Source organism: Protobothrops mucrosquamatus, unplaced genomic scaffold, assembly GCF_001527695.2.
Source record: "Protobothrops mucrosquamatus isolate PMUCROS unplaced genomic scaffold, P.Mucros_1.0 scaffold3146, whole genome shotgun sequence".
Taxonomy (NCBI): Eukaryota; Metazoa; Chordata; class Lepidosauria; order Squamata; family Viperidae; genus Protobothrops; species Protobothrops mucrosquamatus.
The window spans coordinates 196,506-213,977 of record NW_015389146.1 but is presented as its reverse complement, the minus strand read 5'-3'; the positions used below and the strand labels follow the sequence as shown (position 1 = coordinate 213,977).

General features: G+C 46.4%; 1 protein-coding gene across 1 annotated transcript; it reads left to right on the top strand.

Moving 5' to 3' along the window:
* The first annotated feature begins 491 nt into the window (after nt 1-491).
* On the top strand, nt 492-16,941 carry BBS1 (Bardet-Biedl syndrome 1). Its single transcript, XM_029286227.1, has 14 exons — nt 492-535; nt 1,095-1,171; nt 2,214-2,248; nt 2,586-2,858; nt 3,657-3,703; nt 4,384-4,422; nt 5,502-5,574; nt 6,876-7,007; nt 11,752-11,821; nt 12,258-12,416; nt 13,120-13,253; nt 14,583-14,717; nt 15,379-15,465; nt 16,688-16,941. Exons 1-14 carry the CDS (start codon nt 492-494, stop codon nt 16,772-16,774), a joined length of 1,392 nt encoding a protein of 463 aa, XP_029142060.1. The 3' UTR covers nt 16,775-16,941.
* Nucleotides 16,942-17,472: the final 531 nt, after the last annotated feature.

Sequence of the window (17,472 nt, the reverse complement as noted above, 5' to 3'; positions counted from 1 at the left end):
ATTGGTTTTTTGTGCGCCTAGTTTGGTGAATCCCTGGAGAATGTGCAATTCTCCTGAATTCAGCTGAATTACTGTACATTTTGTTCTTATTTTTTTTAAGGGGCTAACCCCTTGCTAGCTATGAATACCAAGGCTAACCCCATGTAGAAATGATTATACACCCACCCCCGCAAATAAATTTTGGGATACCCCCAAGCCCCAAACAGAAATCATCTCTGTTAAACATCCCTTATTTCAATGGCTGCCAGCCAAGACGAAAGGAAAATTTCAAGTCGGTCTCGGAAGCTTCCCGGCGCGGGTCACTCTAAAATTCGGAAGTTTATAAGCCCGCAGAGGGGGACTTCTTTTCGCGGTGTACCTACTCCCCGCCCTGAGGTATCCATGACAACGGGTGTCGTAGGCGGGATTCCTTTTCGCGGTGCACCCATTGCCCGCCGTGCAGTTTCCATGGCAACCGGCTTTGCGGCCTAACGCGGAGCGTATTCAAGGCAATGGCGGCGGCGGCGGCGGCGTCTTGTGGGGGCGCCGGCGACGGGTAAAACAACACCCGGGAAATAATGGCAAATAATAGAGAGCGCAGTCCTTCGGGGAGGAAAAATGTTGGGGGGGGAGAAAGGGGGATTTCTCTCATATTCCTCCTCCTGGGTCCGCTTTTAGGGGGTGGATTCCATCTGTATGGAAGGGGGGCTGCGTGGAAAGGACAATCCTTGGCCATTTAGCTCTGGATTGAAAGCACCACAGTGTTACTCGACCCTGGCAACTTGAAGATGGGTGAACCTCAACTCCCAGAATCCCCCAGCCAGCATGCTTTAAGATGGGAGGACTTCAACTCCTAGAATTCCCCACCCAGCATGTTGGGTAGACTTCAACTCCCAGAATCCCGCAGCCAGCATGCTTCAAGATGGGTGGACTTCCACTCCCAGAATTCCCCAGCCATCAGTTGAAGACTTCCTATCTTAAAGCATGCTGGCTGGGGAATTCTGGGAATTGAAGTCCACCCATCTTCTGGCTGCCAAGGTTGAGAAATTCTGTCTGCTGTGTTAAAATAAATGTTTTTTTTTTGTTTACATCTTTTTTCCTGTGTTTGCCAACAGGGTTCGCACTAGTTCCAAATGGTTGGATGCCCACTACGATCCAGTCGCCAATTTGCACACCTTTTCTTCGTGTGTGAGTAAGTCTGAGCTCCTTTCCTCCCCCCCTTCTCTCTTTTGGGGTGGGGTGGAGTGGACTCTAGAAGTTGTGGGTGCACCAACATTGGAGGTTTTCAAGAAGAGACTGGACAGTCCGGAATGATATAGGATCTCTTAGATAGATGGATGGATGGATGGATGGATGGATGGATGGATGGATGGATGGATGGATGGTAGGTAGGTAGAAAGAATAAGATGATAGATAGATAGATAGATAGATAGATAGATAGATAGATAGATAGATAGATAGATAGATGATAGAAAAAGAAAGAAAGAAAGAAAGAAAGAAAGAAAGAAAGAAAGAAAGAAAGAAAAAAAAAAAAATGAACTCCTAGGTCCCTTCCAAGCCTATGATTCTATGTTTCTAAACTGGCAGTGTGAGCTACTTTTAGTGTCGTGGTGAAAGTCCTGCCTTAGAAACCAGGAGACAGTGAGTTTTAAAACTCATCCCGCCTTAGGCATGAAAGCCAGCTGGGTGTCTTTTGGCCAGTCTCTGTCTCTCAGGCCAATCAACCTCACAGGGATGTTTGTGGGGAAAATAGGAAAAGGAAGAAGTATGAAACATGTTTGCTCCCTTGAGTTTTAAATATGCATAAAAGGTGGGGTAATAAAATGGAATGGAACGGAACGTAGAATAGAATGGAAAACAGAATAGAACAGAAAATAATATACTAGAATGGAAAAGAAAAGAGTTAAGGGATTAGAACCGCACACTCACTTGTGCTGGTGATGTTACCTACTTGGGTAATAAAACATCTGCAAGGAAACAGTTAATCTCAGAGAGCACCAGGGACTCCACATTTCAACCCTCACCTTAGACCAGGGGTCTTCCAACTTGGCCCTTTTATGACTTGTGGACGTGCCTGGCTGAGGAATTCTGGGAATTGACGTCCACAAGTCATAAAAGGGCCAAATTGGAAGACCCCTGCCTTAGACCATCTTCCAGGAATCCTCTGTCTGTTCTTGGTAGGCTTTGATAAGCCTATACAATGGCTCTCTCATTGACTGTGATTTTTCTTCCAGCTCTGGCTGACCTGCATGGGGACGGAGACCAGAAGGTAAGATATCCCTATCTCAGATAAAAGCTCTACTTTAAGCCTAGCCAGCTTTTCCCATTTCCATCCAGATATGAATCCCTCAGCCCTTTTTAGTGCTTAGTGGTCACTAAACAAAGTCCAGGACTACCTCGACTTATGACCTCAATTGAGCCGCCCAAAATATCTGTTGCTAAGTCACTTTTTGAGGCCGTTGTAACTTCCTGTACAGTTTATTGGCTCTGTCGTAACTTTGAATGGCCATTAAGCAACCAGCCATAAGCTGAGGACTATCTGTATCCACTTACTGACGATTTTAAAAAGTCATTTTATCTCTGTGCCCTCTCCTTTCCTCCTGCAGCTAGTGGTGGGCAATTTTGGCTCCACGGGTCATGAGATGAAGCTGAAGGTCTACCAGGGCACCACCCTCTTGAGTGAAAACACCCTGCCAGACTTACCCACGAGCGTGGTTTCCTTTCTGATGGAGCAACACGAGCCCTGCATGCCAGCCCTGGCGGTGGCTTCCGGGCCGTATATCTACGTCTACAAGAATCTGCGTCCCTACTTCAAATTTACTCTGCCGCCGATGGAGCCCAACGCGATGGAGAAAGTGGTCTGGGATCAGGCAAAGGAGGTGAGGAGAGAGAAAACCCAGGTTTCAAACGAGCGCATTTGAGTGGCACGAAGATGCCGGATTTTGAATCTTATGCCCCTGCTCTTTTGGGTGGGTGGGTGTCTTTTTCCTCCTTCTTAAAGTGGTCTGTCGATCACTTATCGGTTGGCACCTCTTGATCCATGAGTGAGCTAGTTTGGTCTAGTGGTTTAAGGCACCAGGCTGAAAACAAGGTGATGGTGAGTTCTACTCCCTCCTTAGACTTAAAAGCCAGCTGGGTGACTCTGAGGCAGTCACCAGGAGATGGTGAGTTCTAGTCCTGCCTTAGGCTTGAAAGCCAGCTGGGTGACTTTGAGCCAATCACCAGGAGATGGTAAGTTCTAGTCCACGAGTCATAAAAGAGCCAAGGTTGCCTACCCCTGCTATAGGGCATTATATGCCAAAACAACTAGACATTTTTTCCCCTCATGGCATCATTCTACTGAACACCTAACTTTCACAGTTCTGTCTATTAACCCATCTAATATTATAAATATTAATATTTGTCCTTTTTATTATCTTCTCCCTTTGATTGGTATCATTCTTCTCCTTTCTGTTGCTTTGCATGTACACTGAGTGTTTTTGTACTGGAGACAAATTTGTTCTGTGTCTAATCACACTTGGCCAAATAAAGTATCCAATTCAATTCAGTTCAGATTATCCAAAAAAGACTTAGGCACTCCTCTTGTAATCATAATCCTGGGTGTTGCATCGCGTGCCTGATGCCCTTTTCTCTCTCTCTCTCTCTCTCTCTCTCTCTCTCTCTCTCTCTCTGCACAGGACAAGGTCGATCTTCTGTCAATGAAAGAGATGTTGGAAGCCATCCGGTAAGAGAGAGACTCAACCCCATGCAGGGCGAATTACTGTTTTTCTGATTCATTTTTGGGGAGTTAGTGAGTGGTGGGATGTGGAAAAGTAGACACGAGACAGGCAGTGGATTGTTTAAGGAACGTTTTAAGGAATTGACTGGTTTTATTTTAAGCCACTGTCGAAAGACACCTCTTTCAAAAACCAAGACGGATTTGGAGAAGGAAGGTTTTACTTCTTAATGGTTTACGTATGTTCAGTTATTAGAAATATGCTCCAATTGGAGTGAACTTGTTTTGTCCTGTTATTGTAGGTAGGAAAGCAAATCTTGGTTAGATGTTTTCTTTGACTCCAGGTCTGGGAGCAGACAGTACGGAAATAACAAAACATGAATGTATTAATTCCACAAATATCAGGATACTGGACAGACTGACAGGTCTCAAGGCGCTTGGACGATTCTGTTTGACTGGAAAGCAGAAAGAAATTATGGCGTCTCTCAATTTGGGCTCTGTGCTCCCAGATGGGTCTCTTTGCATTACGTTAATTTGCAATGGTGGTTCTCTTTCGCACAGTCCCATGTGACCCAAAGATCAGAATTCTCTTTGGACCGATTGGAAAAAAAATCAGGGTGGCTTGTCCAGATACTCAGTTTGAATTTGATTCTTTGTTCTAATGATTTTTGTCTTTTCTTCTCCGCCAGAGAAAACGCAGAGATGCCACTATCGGTGCAGTCTTTGAGGTGAGGGTCTCATGTGCAGATGTTGGCTTGCATAGGAAACTACACCGGTTGTGGGAAACGTTCTGGGGTTTTTTTGGGTGGTAGCTCTTGACCTGGGAACCTGTATAGGTAGTCCTTGACTTTCAACCACAAGCCAGCCCCAAATTTCTGTTGCCAAGCAAGACAGCCGTTAAATGGATTTTGCCCCATTTTACGACCCTCCTTGCCACGGTTGTTAAGTGAATCGCTGCAGTTATTAAGTTAATCATACGGTTGTTAAGTGAATCCGGGCTCCCCCATTGACTTTGCTTCTCACAAGGTCGCAAAAGGGATCACGTGACCACGGGAAGCTGCAAACCGTCGTATATATGAATCAGTTGCCAAGGGTCCAAATTTTGATCGCGTGACCATGGGTGGGGATGCTGCAAGTCGTAAGTGTGAAAAACGGTCGTAACTCGCTTTTTCCCAATGCCGTTGTAACTTTGAATGATCACTAAATGCCCTGTTGTAAGTCAGGGGCTATCTGTAGATGTGTAGAGGTTTATAAATTAATAACATGGCTTTTTAAGTGAATCCGGCTTCCCCATTGACTTTGGTCGCAAAGAGTAATCACATGACCCTGGGGGGACAGCAGCGGTCATAAATATGAACCAGTGGGCAAGCCTCTGAATTTTGATCACGTGATTGTGAGGGAACGCTGCAATAGTCATAAATGTGAAAAACTCAGTATACTTTAGAACATGGGACAATTTTTATCAATGGCTAGAAAAATGAGTTAGAAAGGAACGTGATATGTACTATGTAACATTGACTATATACTAGTAAGAAGACTATTGAGCGATTAAATAACATATTAATTATGATAATATAGAAATTATAACTTATTGTTTTTTAAATACATGAACCCAGACAGCGTGCTGTTTGCTAAATATTAAGAATGTTATTTTTAAAAAACCCTAACCCTAATCCTAACCTTTACCCCAACCCTAATCCTATAAAAATTAATAAAATACATATATAAAAAAATAAGTGTGAAAAACGATCCTGTTAAAGTCGAGGATCCCCTGTATTGCTGTAACCGCCTTCCCTCTGCTCTGCAGGTTCCTGACCCTTGAGCCCCCTGACATGGAGTCCTTTGTGAACCAGCATAAGTTCCAGCCCATCAAACGTCAGGTCTGTACTCATGAATCTAACAACACAGCCGGTGAAGCAGAGACCCCCCCATTATTCCTTAAAACTTTCCCCCTTCCCAGAAAAGTTGTGAACTGAAGATCCTGGCCTAAGAAGCAGCTAGTCTCAGCCACTCAGCCATGGAAGCTTGTGGGGTGACTTTAGGCCAGGGTTAGGCAACTTTGGCTCTTTTATGACTTGTGGACTTCAATTCCCAGAATTCCTGAGCCAGCATGAAGGAAACTTTGGCCCCTTCATGACTTGTGGACTTCAACTCCCAGAATTCCTGAGCCAGCATGAGGGAAACTTTGGCCCCCTCATGACTCGTGGACTTCAACTCCCAGAATTCCTGAGCCAGCATGAGGGAAACTTTGGCCTCTTCATGATTCGTGGACTTCAACTCCCAAAATTCCTGAGCCAGCATGAGGGAAACCTTGGCCCCTTCATTACTCGTGGACTTCAACTCCCAGAATTCCTGAGCCAGCATGAGGGAAACTTTGGCCCCTTCATGACTCGTGGACTTCAACTCCCAGAATTCCTGAGCCAGTGTGGGGGAACTATGGACCCCTCATGACTTGTGGACTTCAACTCCCAGAATTCCTGAGCCAGCATGGCTCAGCTTGGAAACCTCTCCCTTTCCCCTCAGCATGGCTGGCTCAGGAATTCTGGGAGTTGAAGTCCACGAGTCATAAAAGAGCCAAGGTTGCCTACCCCTGCCCTATACCATTCCAGAAAAGTGGCTGACCAATCAGAGAGCCCAGCCTACCTCGCAGGATTGCTGTCACTGCAAAACTGTTCAGGGATGACACAAACAATCCACAACCTAACACCCACAACTGAGCCCCAAGATTTCTGTTGCCCAGCGGGACATTTGTGAAGGGGGTTTTGCCCCATTTTACGACCTTTCTTGTCACAGTTAAGTCAATCACTGCCGTTGTTAAGTCAGTCACACCGAATCTGGCTTCCCCATGGACTTTACAACCACGTTAGTAACTTAGCCAACTGCACCGATTCCCCGAAGTCCCACTATTTACCTCATGTTTCGTATTTTGCCCCGTAATCTAATAAAATGTATAAACAATAATAAAAAATAAACTAAAAACAACTGCAGTGATTCACTGAACAACTGAGGCAAGAAAGGTCGTAAAATCGAGCAAAACTCGCTTAACAAAGGTCTCGCTTAACAATTGAAATGTTGGGCTCATTCGTGGTTGTAAGCCGAGGACTGCCTGTAACTCTGTGGGCTGGTTAATGGAATAAGCGTCATCTTGATTTTTTTTCCGGGCCCTGCGGGTGTCTTTCAGACGGTGATCACTTGCATGTCCACTTTGAAAAAAAGCAGGGTGGATGAGGACGCCATCAGCTGCTTGGTAGTCGGGACGGAGAACATGGAAATCCTCATTCTGGACCCCGAAGCCTTCACCATCCTGTCAAAGGTGAGGCTCCAAACCTGACTTGTGCGCACTGTGTACCCCCTTTGCAATGTAGCACCCTCTCCTTGCTTCTCAAAGGTATTGACAAAATTAATATCCCAAGGCATAGAGAAGGCGTCCATCCATATTCGGAAGATTCTGGCTTTTAAGATTGTGGATCTTGTCAGGCTTTAGGGCAGGGCTGCGTCCAACCCTGGCCACTTTTAAGGCTGGTGGGCTTCAACTCCCAGAATCCCCCAGCCAGCATGCTTTAAGATGGGTGGGCTTCAACTCCCAGAATTTCACAGCCAGCATGCTTTGAGATGGGTGCACTTCAGCTCCCAGAATTCCCCAGCCAACATGCTTTGAGATGGGTGGACTTCAACTCCCAGAATTCCCCAGCCAGCATGCTTTGAGATGGGTGGACCTCAACTCCCAGAATTCCCCAGCCAGCATGCTTTGAGATGGGTGGACTTCAACTCCCAGAATTCCCCAGCCAACATGCTTTAAAATGTCTGGCAGGTTGATGAATTCTGGGAGTTTAAGTCCCACCAGTCTTAAAGATGCCAGGGCTAGACTCCCCTGTTTTAGGAGGCAGCCAAAACCTTCCTTCCCAAACCCACCTACTTCCCCCTCATCTCCTCCACCCAACCTACCTAACCTGGTTACACAATTAACCCACTTTTGGGGTCCCTACCATCTCTCAAATCCGATATTGTATTAACCAAACAGCCCGGGTCAGAAAAACAACAATCCTGAATCAACACCAGTCCGGCTTCACAGGCTGTGCTGAAGGCAACCACCTTGGTCTAAAAAGTCCTGCTTTGGTGCAGAGTGAGAATTCAGCCATCGTGTCCAGTCCTCCCTCCCAGGCCTCGCGTGCAGAAGTCCAACCAAAGGCTCAGAACTCTGTTTTCCCCTCTTAGGTGGCCATACCAAGCGTGCCCGCCTTTTTGGACGTCGCCGGCCAGTTTGACGTGGAGTACCATCTCACCGTGGCATGTCGGAACGGTAGCATTTACATCCTTCGCAGGTGTGTGATTCCCCCCAGTGGCAACGGGGCTGCTCTAAAACAGACAGTAGGCGAATCACATTCAAGCCACGGGCCCCAGCCCCTTCCCAGAGCATCCCATAATAAACATCATAGTTTAGAAAAGCCATAATTGTGTAAGCTGGCTGTATTGTGAGAGATTGTTGCAGACTGGGAAAAGAATGGGAAGGGAAAGGACACAATAAAGCAGGGTTTTGCAACCTTGGCAGCTTGAAGATGGGTGGACTTCAACTCCCAGAACTCCCTAGCCAGCCAAGGAATTCTGGGAGTTGAAGTCCACCAGTCTTAAAGCATGCTGGCTGGGGAATTCTGGAAGTTGAAGTCCTCACCTTAAAGCATGCTGGCTGGGTAATTCTGGGAGTTGAAGTCCACCCATTTATAGCATGCTGACCAGGGAATTCTGGGAATTGAAGTCCTCACCTTAAAGCATGCTGGCTGGGGAATTCTGGGAGTTGAAGTCCAGATATTTTAAAGCTTACTAGCTAGGGGGTTCTGGGAGTTGAAGTCCACACACTTTAAAACGGGTCTCCAACCCCCAGTCTGTGGACCAGTACCGGACCGTGGCATGCCAGCAACCAGTCTGCACAAACAAACAAACAAAGCCCTATCCGCGGGACACAAAACCACGCACCCTCCGGTCCGCGGAAAAACCTCTCTTCACGGAACCTGGTGCCCAAAAGGTTGGGGGACCTCTGCCTTAAAATATGCTGATTTCGGGAATTCTAGGAGCCAAAGTCCTCCCATCTTGAAGCACGCTGGCTGAGGAATTCTGGGAGTTGAAGTCCATAAAAGGGCCAAGTTGGAAGACCCCTGATTTAAAGCATGCTGGCTAGGGAATTCTGAGAGCTGAACTCCACGCAGCTTAAAATTGCCCAAGTTTGGCTTGTCAATTGATGAGAAGTGCTTGGATAGATTTTTTTGCATTTTCTGCCCAGTTGGAACCGAGGCCCCCGTCCCGTTCGTGTCGTGCTGAGATTTTTCCCCTTTTATTTTTTCTCACAGGGACTCCAAACGGCCCAAGTACTGCATCGAGCTGAGCTCCCAGGCGGTGGGTTTGGTTCGAGTCCAAAAGAACATCATGGTGGCGTGTTCAGATGAGACGCTGCGTGGCTACAGCCAGAAGGTTAGGAGGGAGGGGGTAGCGAGTTGTGCCCGCAGGCAAGTTATTGCTGCGTGGGTGTGTGTTCACACACAGCTTAGCAACTCCCTTTAAACCATGTGAAAACCAAACCGAATCTGCCATCCGAACATAGCTGGAGTCTAAAGCAGCTAGATTCTCTTTTAATTCTACATTTGTTTTTATTCCCCGAAATTAAAATGAACTTTAAATCTAAAAAAATGGTCACAAAGACAAAACAAGACATTTTTTAAAAATGGTGCCTTAAAAGCAAGACCAAAACATCTACGTATGTTGTCCCCCCCCAAGTTGAACACTGATAGAAATATTAGCACAATAATAGTTTCCCCCCCTTGCAAAACAGGCCTACAGTTCATAAACTTCTACACCCCTGGTTGCAACTATACAGCGGCTAGATCCCCAAGAAGTAAAGTCCAGATAGTCCTCAACTTACGACTGGCCGCTAATGAGCATTTGAAGTTATGATGGACTTTTAAAAAGCTGCTTAGGACCCAGCCTCAAAGTTACGGCTGCCACACAAAACCCCTGCATTCATGTAATGGCATCTGGGGCCCTTGGCATCCAGCTTGCTTTTTTATATATATAATATTTTATTAGTTTTCCAATTTTACATTTGAGTATTTAAAAAGCAACGTGGTGACTGGGTTAATCAATAGCTCAATAACAAAATCTTTAGTGCAAATCTCAGGTTACAACATCAGCTATTTCTTCTCTTTTCCCCTTAACTTTTACTGTCTCGTATTCAAGCTAGTACATTTCTAATGATATCAAATCAATAAAAACATCATTATTACATTTATCAATAAATTTTTAGCTTATACGTAACTGAATTACATTCAATCTTCATAAACAATCCATATCTCTCCGGCTTGCTTTTTTCAACTGGTTGCAGCGTCCCGTGGTCACACACACAACCACAATTGTAACAACTTTCTTGTTTGTTTGCATCAATTTTCTGCCAGTTTTCTAGAAAAACAAACAAGCCAACACCCATTCGGAAGAATGGATCGACTTAACGAGTGTAAGGACTCGCTTTACGACTCCCATTGTAAAATGGAGTCCAGTCGTGGTGATGCCTCGCTTTACGACCACAATGTCTTACACAATGTCTCCCATTGCGGTCGTCGTCGGTCAAAGACTGCCTGCATTCCTCCCCAAAGTCTTTCGCAAGCCTGCAGGGGGCAGTGTTGCTCTGCCTGAACTCCTCCAGGAAGGGAAGGAATACACACACCTTAGCAGAGTTAGAAGGGATCTCGGAGGTCATCTAGTCCAACCCCCTGCTCAACCACGAGACTTTATGCCTTTCTGACACACACACACACCCCATTTTCTTGTACCAGGGAAAGAAGCTCTGGGCAGTGACGTTGCCAGCTACCCCCATCACTTTGGGACTCATGGATGAGAAATTTCAAAGTTTCCAGGCTGTGCTGGTGGCCCTGTCCAACAGGGAAGTTCACGTCTATCGGGACAAGAACCTGGTGAATGTCATCCAAGTGCCGGTAAGCTTTGGGAATATTTGTTGAAATCCTGTCGAGCTAATGCAGGGGTCTTCAAACTTGGCCCTTTTGTGACTGGTGGACTTCAACTCCCAGAATTCCTCAGCCAGGCACGCGTGCCTGGCTGAGGAATTCTGGGAGTTGAAGTCCACCAGTCATAAAAGGGCCAAGTTTGAAGACCCCTGAGCTAATGTCTATGGAGATGCCCCATCCTCCAGGTCATGGCTGTCCCAAAGGTGCTTTTTTCATGAGACAACTGGACTTCCTTGTTTTTCTTTGAAGGCGTTTCGCTTCTCCTCCCAGAAGCTTCTTCGGCTCTGACTGGATGGTGGGGAGTGGAAGGATTTATACTCCTGCAGACAGCTGGTCGTTTGCATCCTTTTAAAGAGTCATTGAGGCCACTTGGAGGTTTATCTGTGTCCTCAGGGTCATTTGAGTAGTGCAAAAATGGGAGTGGAACACACAGTCCTTTCAGCAATTCCAAGAAGGCTCCCCATCCATTTGCGCCACTCAGGTGACCCTGAGGACACAGATAAACCTCCAAGTAGCCTCAACGGCTCTCTAAAAGAAGGCAAATGACCAGTTGTTTGTTTTTCTTTGAAGACGTTTCGCTTCTCATCCAAGAAGCTTCTTCAGCTCTGTCCAGAGGGTGAGGAATGGAAGGATTTATACTCCTTGCAGACAGCTGGTCATTTGCATCCTTTTAGAGGGTCGTTGAGGCCACTTGGAGGTTTATATGTGTCCTCAGGGTCACCTGAGTGGAGCAAATGGATGTGGAGCCTTGTTGGAACTGCTGAAAGGACTGTGTTCCACTCCCATGGCCACCATCAAAAAAAACAAAGGTTGCAAAATTGGGTTAGACCTGTGGCGATCCTCTTCGTGACCATCGCGACTGATGTCTGTAAGGGCAAGCTGCATGATGGACGTAAATCGAGGACTAGCTAGAGAGCCTCTCACACATACGACGTCCAGATTGTGCTCGGACGTATCCAGCAAAAAACAGCTCATCCCCCTCTCAAACATTTCCGATTTCGCTCCCTCGCCGCTGACCGATTTCCCTGGCTTTTTTCTGACTCTCGCTAGGATGTCGTCACCAGCATCGTTTTCGGCCACTACGGGCGAGAGGACAACACCCTCATCATGACGACCAAAGGTGAGAATGTAAACGAAGCAAGGCTGGGGATCCCATCACAGCACTTGTCAAGGGAATCAGGCAGATGTTCATTGAATCCAACCTTCTCCGTTGACTTTACTCAGTTGTGGTCGTAAGTCGAGGACTACAGCTATGTTCCTGCAGCTTATGTAATTCACTAAACTTGAATTCACCCTTTTTCTGGCTGGATATTGCTAAATCTAATCAAAGATCTGAGGCTTCTGCAAGATGCTAAGCCACCCATAAACCTAACCAGACTGAAAATAACTAAATTTAGTATCTTGGTCAAATGCAGCCTCTATCTAGTTTGTTCCTTGGCCTGGTTAAGCTTGCGGGTTAAGCCTTTTCCTTCTTAATGTGAGCAGGACAGCTAGCCTTTCCGCAGTCTCCGTGCTGCCTCTATCCATCCCTCTTCAAACTTTTACGTCGTCTCTAGGTGGCTGTCTGATCATCAAGATCTTGAAACGCACTAGCACTTTCCATAAGGGGGACGCAGCAGCCGGTGTCCCCGTTGCCCAGAGCGCCAAACTCAACGTCCCCAAAAAAACAAAACTCTACGTGGACCAGACTCTGCGGGAGCGAGAATGTGGAGTGGGTAAGCCGAACAGGCTGGAAATCCAGTGGTCCGTCTCTCAGGCCTATTGTCTACCTTCAAACACTGTCTGGATATTGATAGGAGAGCCAGCTTGGTGTAGAGGGGAAGGGGCTAGACTAGAAACTGGGAGATCCTGAGTTCTAGTCCCGCTTTAGGCACAGTAGCCAGCAGAGTGACTTTGAGTCAGTCACCAGGAGACGGTAAGTTCTAGTCTTACCTTAGGCATAAAAACCGGCTGGGTGATTTTGGGCCAATCCCCAGGAGATGGTGAGTTCTAGTGCCACCTTAGGCACAAAAGCCAGCTGGGTGATTTTTATGTCAGTCACCAGGAGACAGTGAGTTCCAGTCTCATTGTCGGCATCCCCAAGGTCATGTGATCGAAATTCAGCCGCTTGGCAGCTGACTCCTATTTATGACGGTGCCCCTTTTGCGACCTTCCGACAAGCAAAGTCAATAAGGAAGCCAGACTCCGTTAACAATTGTGTGACTAACTTCACAACTGCACTGATTGACTTAACAACTGTGGCAAGAAAGGTCGTTTAATGGGGCAAAGCTCATTTAACAAATGTCTGGCTTAGCCGCAGAAATTTCAGGCTTAGTTGCCGTCGTAAGTCGAGAACTACCTGTGTAGTAAGAGGGGGCCCAATAGAAGGACTCCTTCGCCTGCCTTCCGTTCATCCTCCTCTCTCCTTTCCTTTCCCAGCCATGCACCACGTCTTTCAGACAGACCTCAGCCGTATCCGTCTCACGGCGGCCCGCGCTTACGTCCGGGCGCTGGAGTGCAGCATGGCCCCCGTCTCGGAGTCCCTGCAGGAGCCACTCAAGCTGAACGCCGTGGTGAGGAAACCATTAAGAGGCTGTGGATGAGTTCAGGAATGCCCTGGGCCTCAATTGCATCCTCATAATTATCAATATTATCAAGGTTGTGTGCATTGGCTTCCATTTGTGGGGATGGGGAATTCTGGGAGTTGAAGTCCACGCTGCTTAAAATGTGTTCTAGCACAGGTAAAAAGTATTGGGTTGGTTTACATGAGAAAAACAGATTTAAATATATTAAATGTAATTAATTCTGAGAGGATCTTAGCCGGTAAAAATGTTTAGAACATTGGGGGAAAGACAAACGTAAACAAGGACTGTAAACAGGATATAGGATGAGACAACCAGAATGACTACAAGATAGAAAAGGAGTATTATATTGATGTGATTATTATTTGTAGAAATATCAGAAAACTTTTATATTTAATTATCATTTATTAAAACAGTAGGAATTGTATTTACTTAAGGTTGGTAAAAGAGAACACTGTGGGAAAAGAGGAGATCAAGCAAAGTTATTATGTGGATTATAGATTATAGAATTTAATTGTTAGTGAATGTTTCATAAATGTAAACCCAGACAACGCACTGTCTACTGAATATTAAGGTGATTATGTTAAAAAATTAATAAAACATACTTTAAAAAAAATAAAGAAATAAAATGTGTTCTAGCACAATGTTTCTCGACCTAAGCCACTTTAAGATATGTGGACTTCAACCCCCAGAATTCCCCAGCCAGCCATTCCGCTGTCTCTCCCGGAGAGATTTCGTGCACCGACTGCTTAAGGCTCATTTTTATTAATTAATTAATTAAGCTGAATGGACTTCAACTCCCAGAAACCCCAACCAGCCTGTTTTGAGATGGATGGACTTCAGATCCCAGCACGCTGGCTAGGGAATTCTGAGAGCTAAGAGTGCTTATCAGCAAATTCTGGGAGTTGAAGTCCATCCATCTTAAACCATGCTGGCTGGGGAATTCTGGGAGTTGAAGTCCATCCATCTTAAACCAAACTGGCTGGGGAATTCTGGGAGTTGAAGTCCATCCATCTTAAACCAAACTGGCTGGGGAATTCTGGGAGTTGAAGTCCGCATAGCTTCAAGTTGCCACACTTAAGAAACATGGGGTTTCGAAGGTGTTTTGATTGCTAGAGGTCGCCTCTGCAAACACAATTTCCAAAAGAGAAATCAATTTAGAATAATTGAGAATATTTTCGCTCTCTCTGGCACTTCCAGAATTGAAAGGCTTTTTGGCTTAGGGAGAGAAGCTCTCCTTTTTGGGGTCTCTCTCCTTGCCCCAGGTCCTTTGTCCTCATTTAATGCTGCTTCCTCCTCTTCCTCTTCCTCCCTCTCCAGGTGCAGGGCATGGGCCCCACTTTCAAACTGTGTCTCAATCTCCAGAACATGTCTGAGACTCGGGCGATAGCAAATCTTCTCATTTGCTTCATTTACGACGAAAACCATTATTCCGTCGAGCGCCCGTTCTTCAAGGTAACACTGCACCCTTCCCTGGCTCTCTCCCTCTCCCCCCTTGAGATTTTCCTTGTTGGAAGCTGTCTTGGAAGTTTGAAAACTGGGGCGTGGGTGTGCGTGTGTCACGTGATTCCCCAGGATCATGCAACCGTCATAAATACATCTCAGTTGCCAAGCCCCTGAATTTTGATCACATGACTGCAGGGACGCTGCATCAGCCTTAAATGCAAAAAGACCCGTAACTTTTTTCAGTGCCATTGAAATGTTGAATGATCACTAAGTAAATGGTTGTAAGTTGAGGGCTGCCTGTATTCCTCAGTACAATCATTGGATTCATGCCACTTACTTATAAGTTTCACGGTATGCTGGACTACAGATCACCCAGGCCTACTTTAGGCCGTCTTCCTGTGTGCTCCAGATCCAGGATAATGACTATATAGGCAGTCCTCGTCTTAATGACCACAATGGAGCCTGCAGCTGTCATAAATAGGAGCCATTGGCCAAGTGTCTGAATTTTGATCAGGGGACCATGGCGAAGCTGCAACAGTTGTAACTGTGAAGAGCGGTCGTAAGTCCCTTTTTACAGTGCCACTGCAACTTGGAATGGTCACTAAACAAATGTTTGTAAGCCGAGGATTATCTGTATTTATTTCTCTCTTTTTTTCAACTTTCTTTTCAGGCTCCCATGTTGATCCCAGGACTCAATTATCCTTTGGCCACCTTTGTCGAGTGTCTCAGTGACCAAGCGATCTCGGATGTTATTAAGGTTGGTGTCCTTGAGTTAGTTTTCCCAACTCTTAGTTCAATGAAAAGAAGGTTTAATGAAAAGAAGGACTAGGGGTGATTTGAAAGCAGTGTTCCAATATCAGAAGGGCTGCCCCAAAGAAGAGGCAGTCAAGCTATTCTCCAGAGCGCCTGAAGGCAGGACAAGAAGCAAGGGATGGAAACTAATCAAGGAGAGAAGCAACCTAGAACTAAGGAGGAATTTCCTGACAGAACAATTAACCAGTGGAACAACCTGCCTCCAGAAGCGGTGAATGCTCCAATACTGGAAGTTTTTAAGAAGAGACTAGACAGCCATTTGTCTGAAATGGTCTAGGGCAAGGGGTAGGCAACCTTGGCTCTTTTATGACTCGTGGACTTCAACTCCCAGAATTCCTGAGTCAGCCATGCTGAGGGGAACGGGAGAAGTTTCCATGCTGAGCCATGCTGGCTCAGGAATTTTGGGAATTGAAGTCCACAAGTCATAAAAGAGCCAAGGTTGCCTACCCCTGGTATAGGGTCTCCTGCTTGAGCAGGGGGTTGGACTAAATGACCTCTGAGGTCCTTTCCAACTCTTGTTATTCTATTAAATAATCAGTGGAACAACTTCCCTCCAGAAGTTGTGGGTGCTCCATCACTGGAGGTTTTTAAGAAGAGACTGGACAGCCGTTTGATTGGAATATTTGTAAAAGGCGATCACATGACCTTGGGATACAGCAAAGGTCATAAGAATGAGCCACTTGCCAAGCATCTAAACTTTGATCGTACGATCACGGGGAATGGTACAAAGGATGTAACTCTGAAAAACGGTCCCAAGTCACTTTTTTCAGTGCCGTTGTACCTTTGAGCAGTCACTAAAGGAACCGTTGTATGTCGAGGACTACTTGAATAAGGTCTCCTGCTTGAGCAGGAGTTCCGTTCTAGGGGTTGGACTAGAACAGGGGTCCCCAACCTGTGGGCTGTGGTCCACTGCCGGGCCGTGGCCTATTCGCAACCGGATGATTCACATGAGCGTCGGGGGCCGGCGCTCACAGCCCCACTCGCTGTGACTTGTTTACCTCGATCGTCAAATTTCCTCTGCAGGCCTCCGTCTGCCATTCTGCGCTCCACAATATTTGTGGGTTCCCTTCCTCCAAGGGAGCAATTCCACACACACACACACACACACACACCCCTCCTCTTTCAATCTCCTTGACCTTCAGCTGTATCCTCTCTTTCCAATGCAGGTGTTTGTGCTCCAGGGAGGCAGCAGCCAGCCGCTGCTCACGGCCCACATTAGCATGCCGGTGAGCGAAGGCTTGACAGCTGTGTGAACCGCCTCCCAGGGGAGGACCCGAGCTCATCCATCTCAGCGCAGTCTTTCTTGACCGCCTCGACCCAGCGGCCAGGAACAGGGGGAGAGGAGTCCCAGTGCTGGAAGAAGTAGCCTCTTCCCCAAGGCTGGAAGAAGATTCCCGTTTGCTGCTTTAAGGAGCAAGTCCCACCCAGGCAGGTTAGAATGAGCAGACTTGGGAAAGGAAGCTGCCGAACAGCAGTGCGAACAGCCCAATAAATTATATTTATTCTCCAGGCTAAAGGGAAGGAGCATTCCCTCTTGAACAAGAGGTTCGGCAAGGAAAGATCCCTTGGCTGTACTGTGTTTCCCCCAAAATTAAGACCCAACTGGAAAATAAGCCCTAACTTGATTTTTTTTTCCAGGATGCTCATAATATAAGCCCCACCCCAAAAATAAGCCCCAGTTGAGATCGTCAGCCAGATGGACGCATTTAGCACCGTATTTCCCCCCCAAATAAGATCTAACTGGAAAACAAGCCCTAACGCGTCTTTTGGAGCAAAAGTTAATATAAGACCCGGTCTTATTTGCGAGGAAACACGGGTACTTTCCTGACCTGAGTAGCATACAACTCTTGGTTTAGGACAGGGGTCTTCAAACTTGGCCCCTTTTAGGACTTGTGGACTTCAACTTCCAGAATTCCTCAGCCAGGCATGCTGAGGGGAAAGGGAGAGGTTT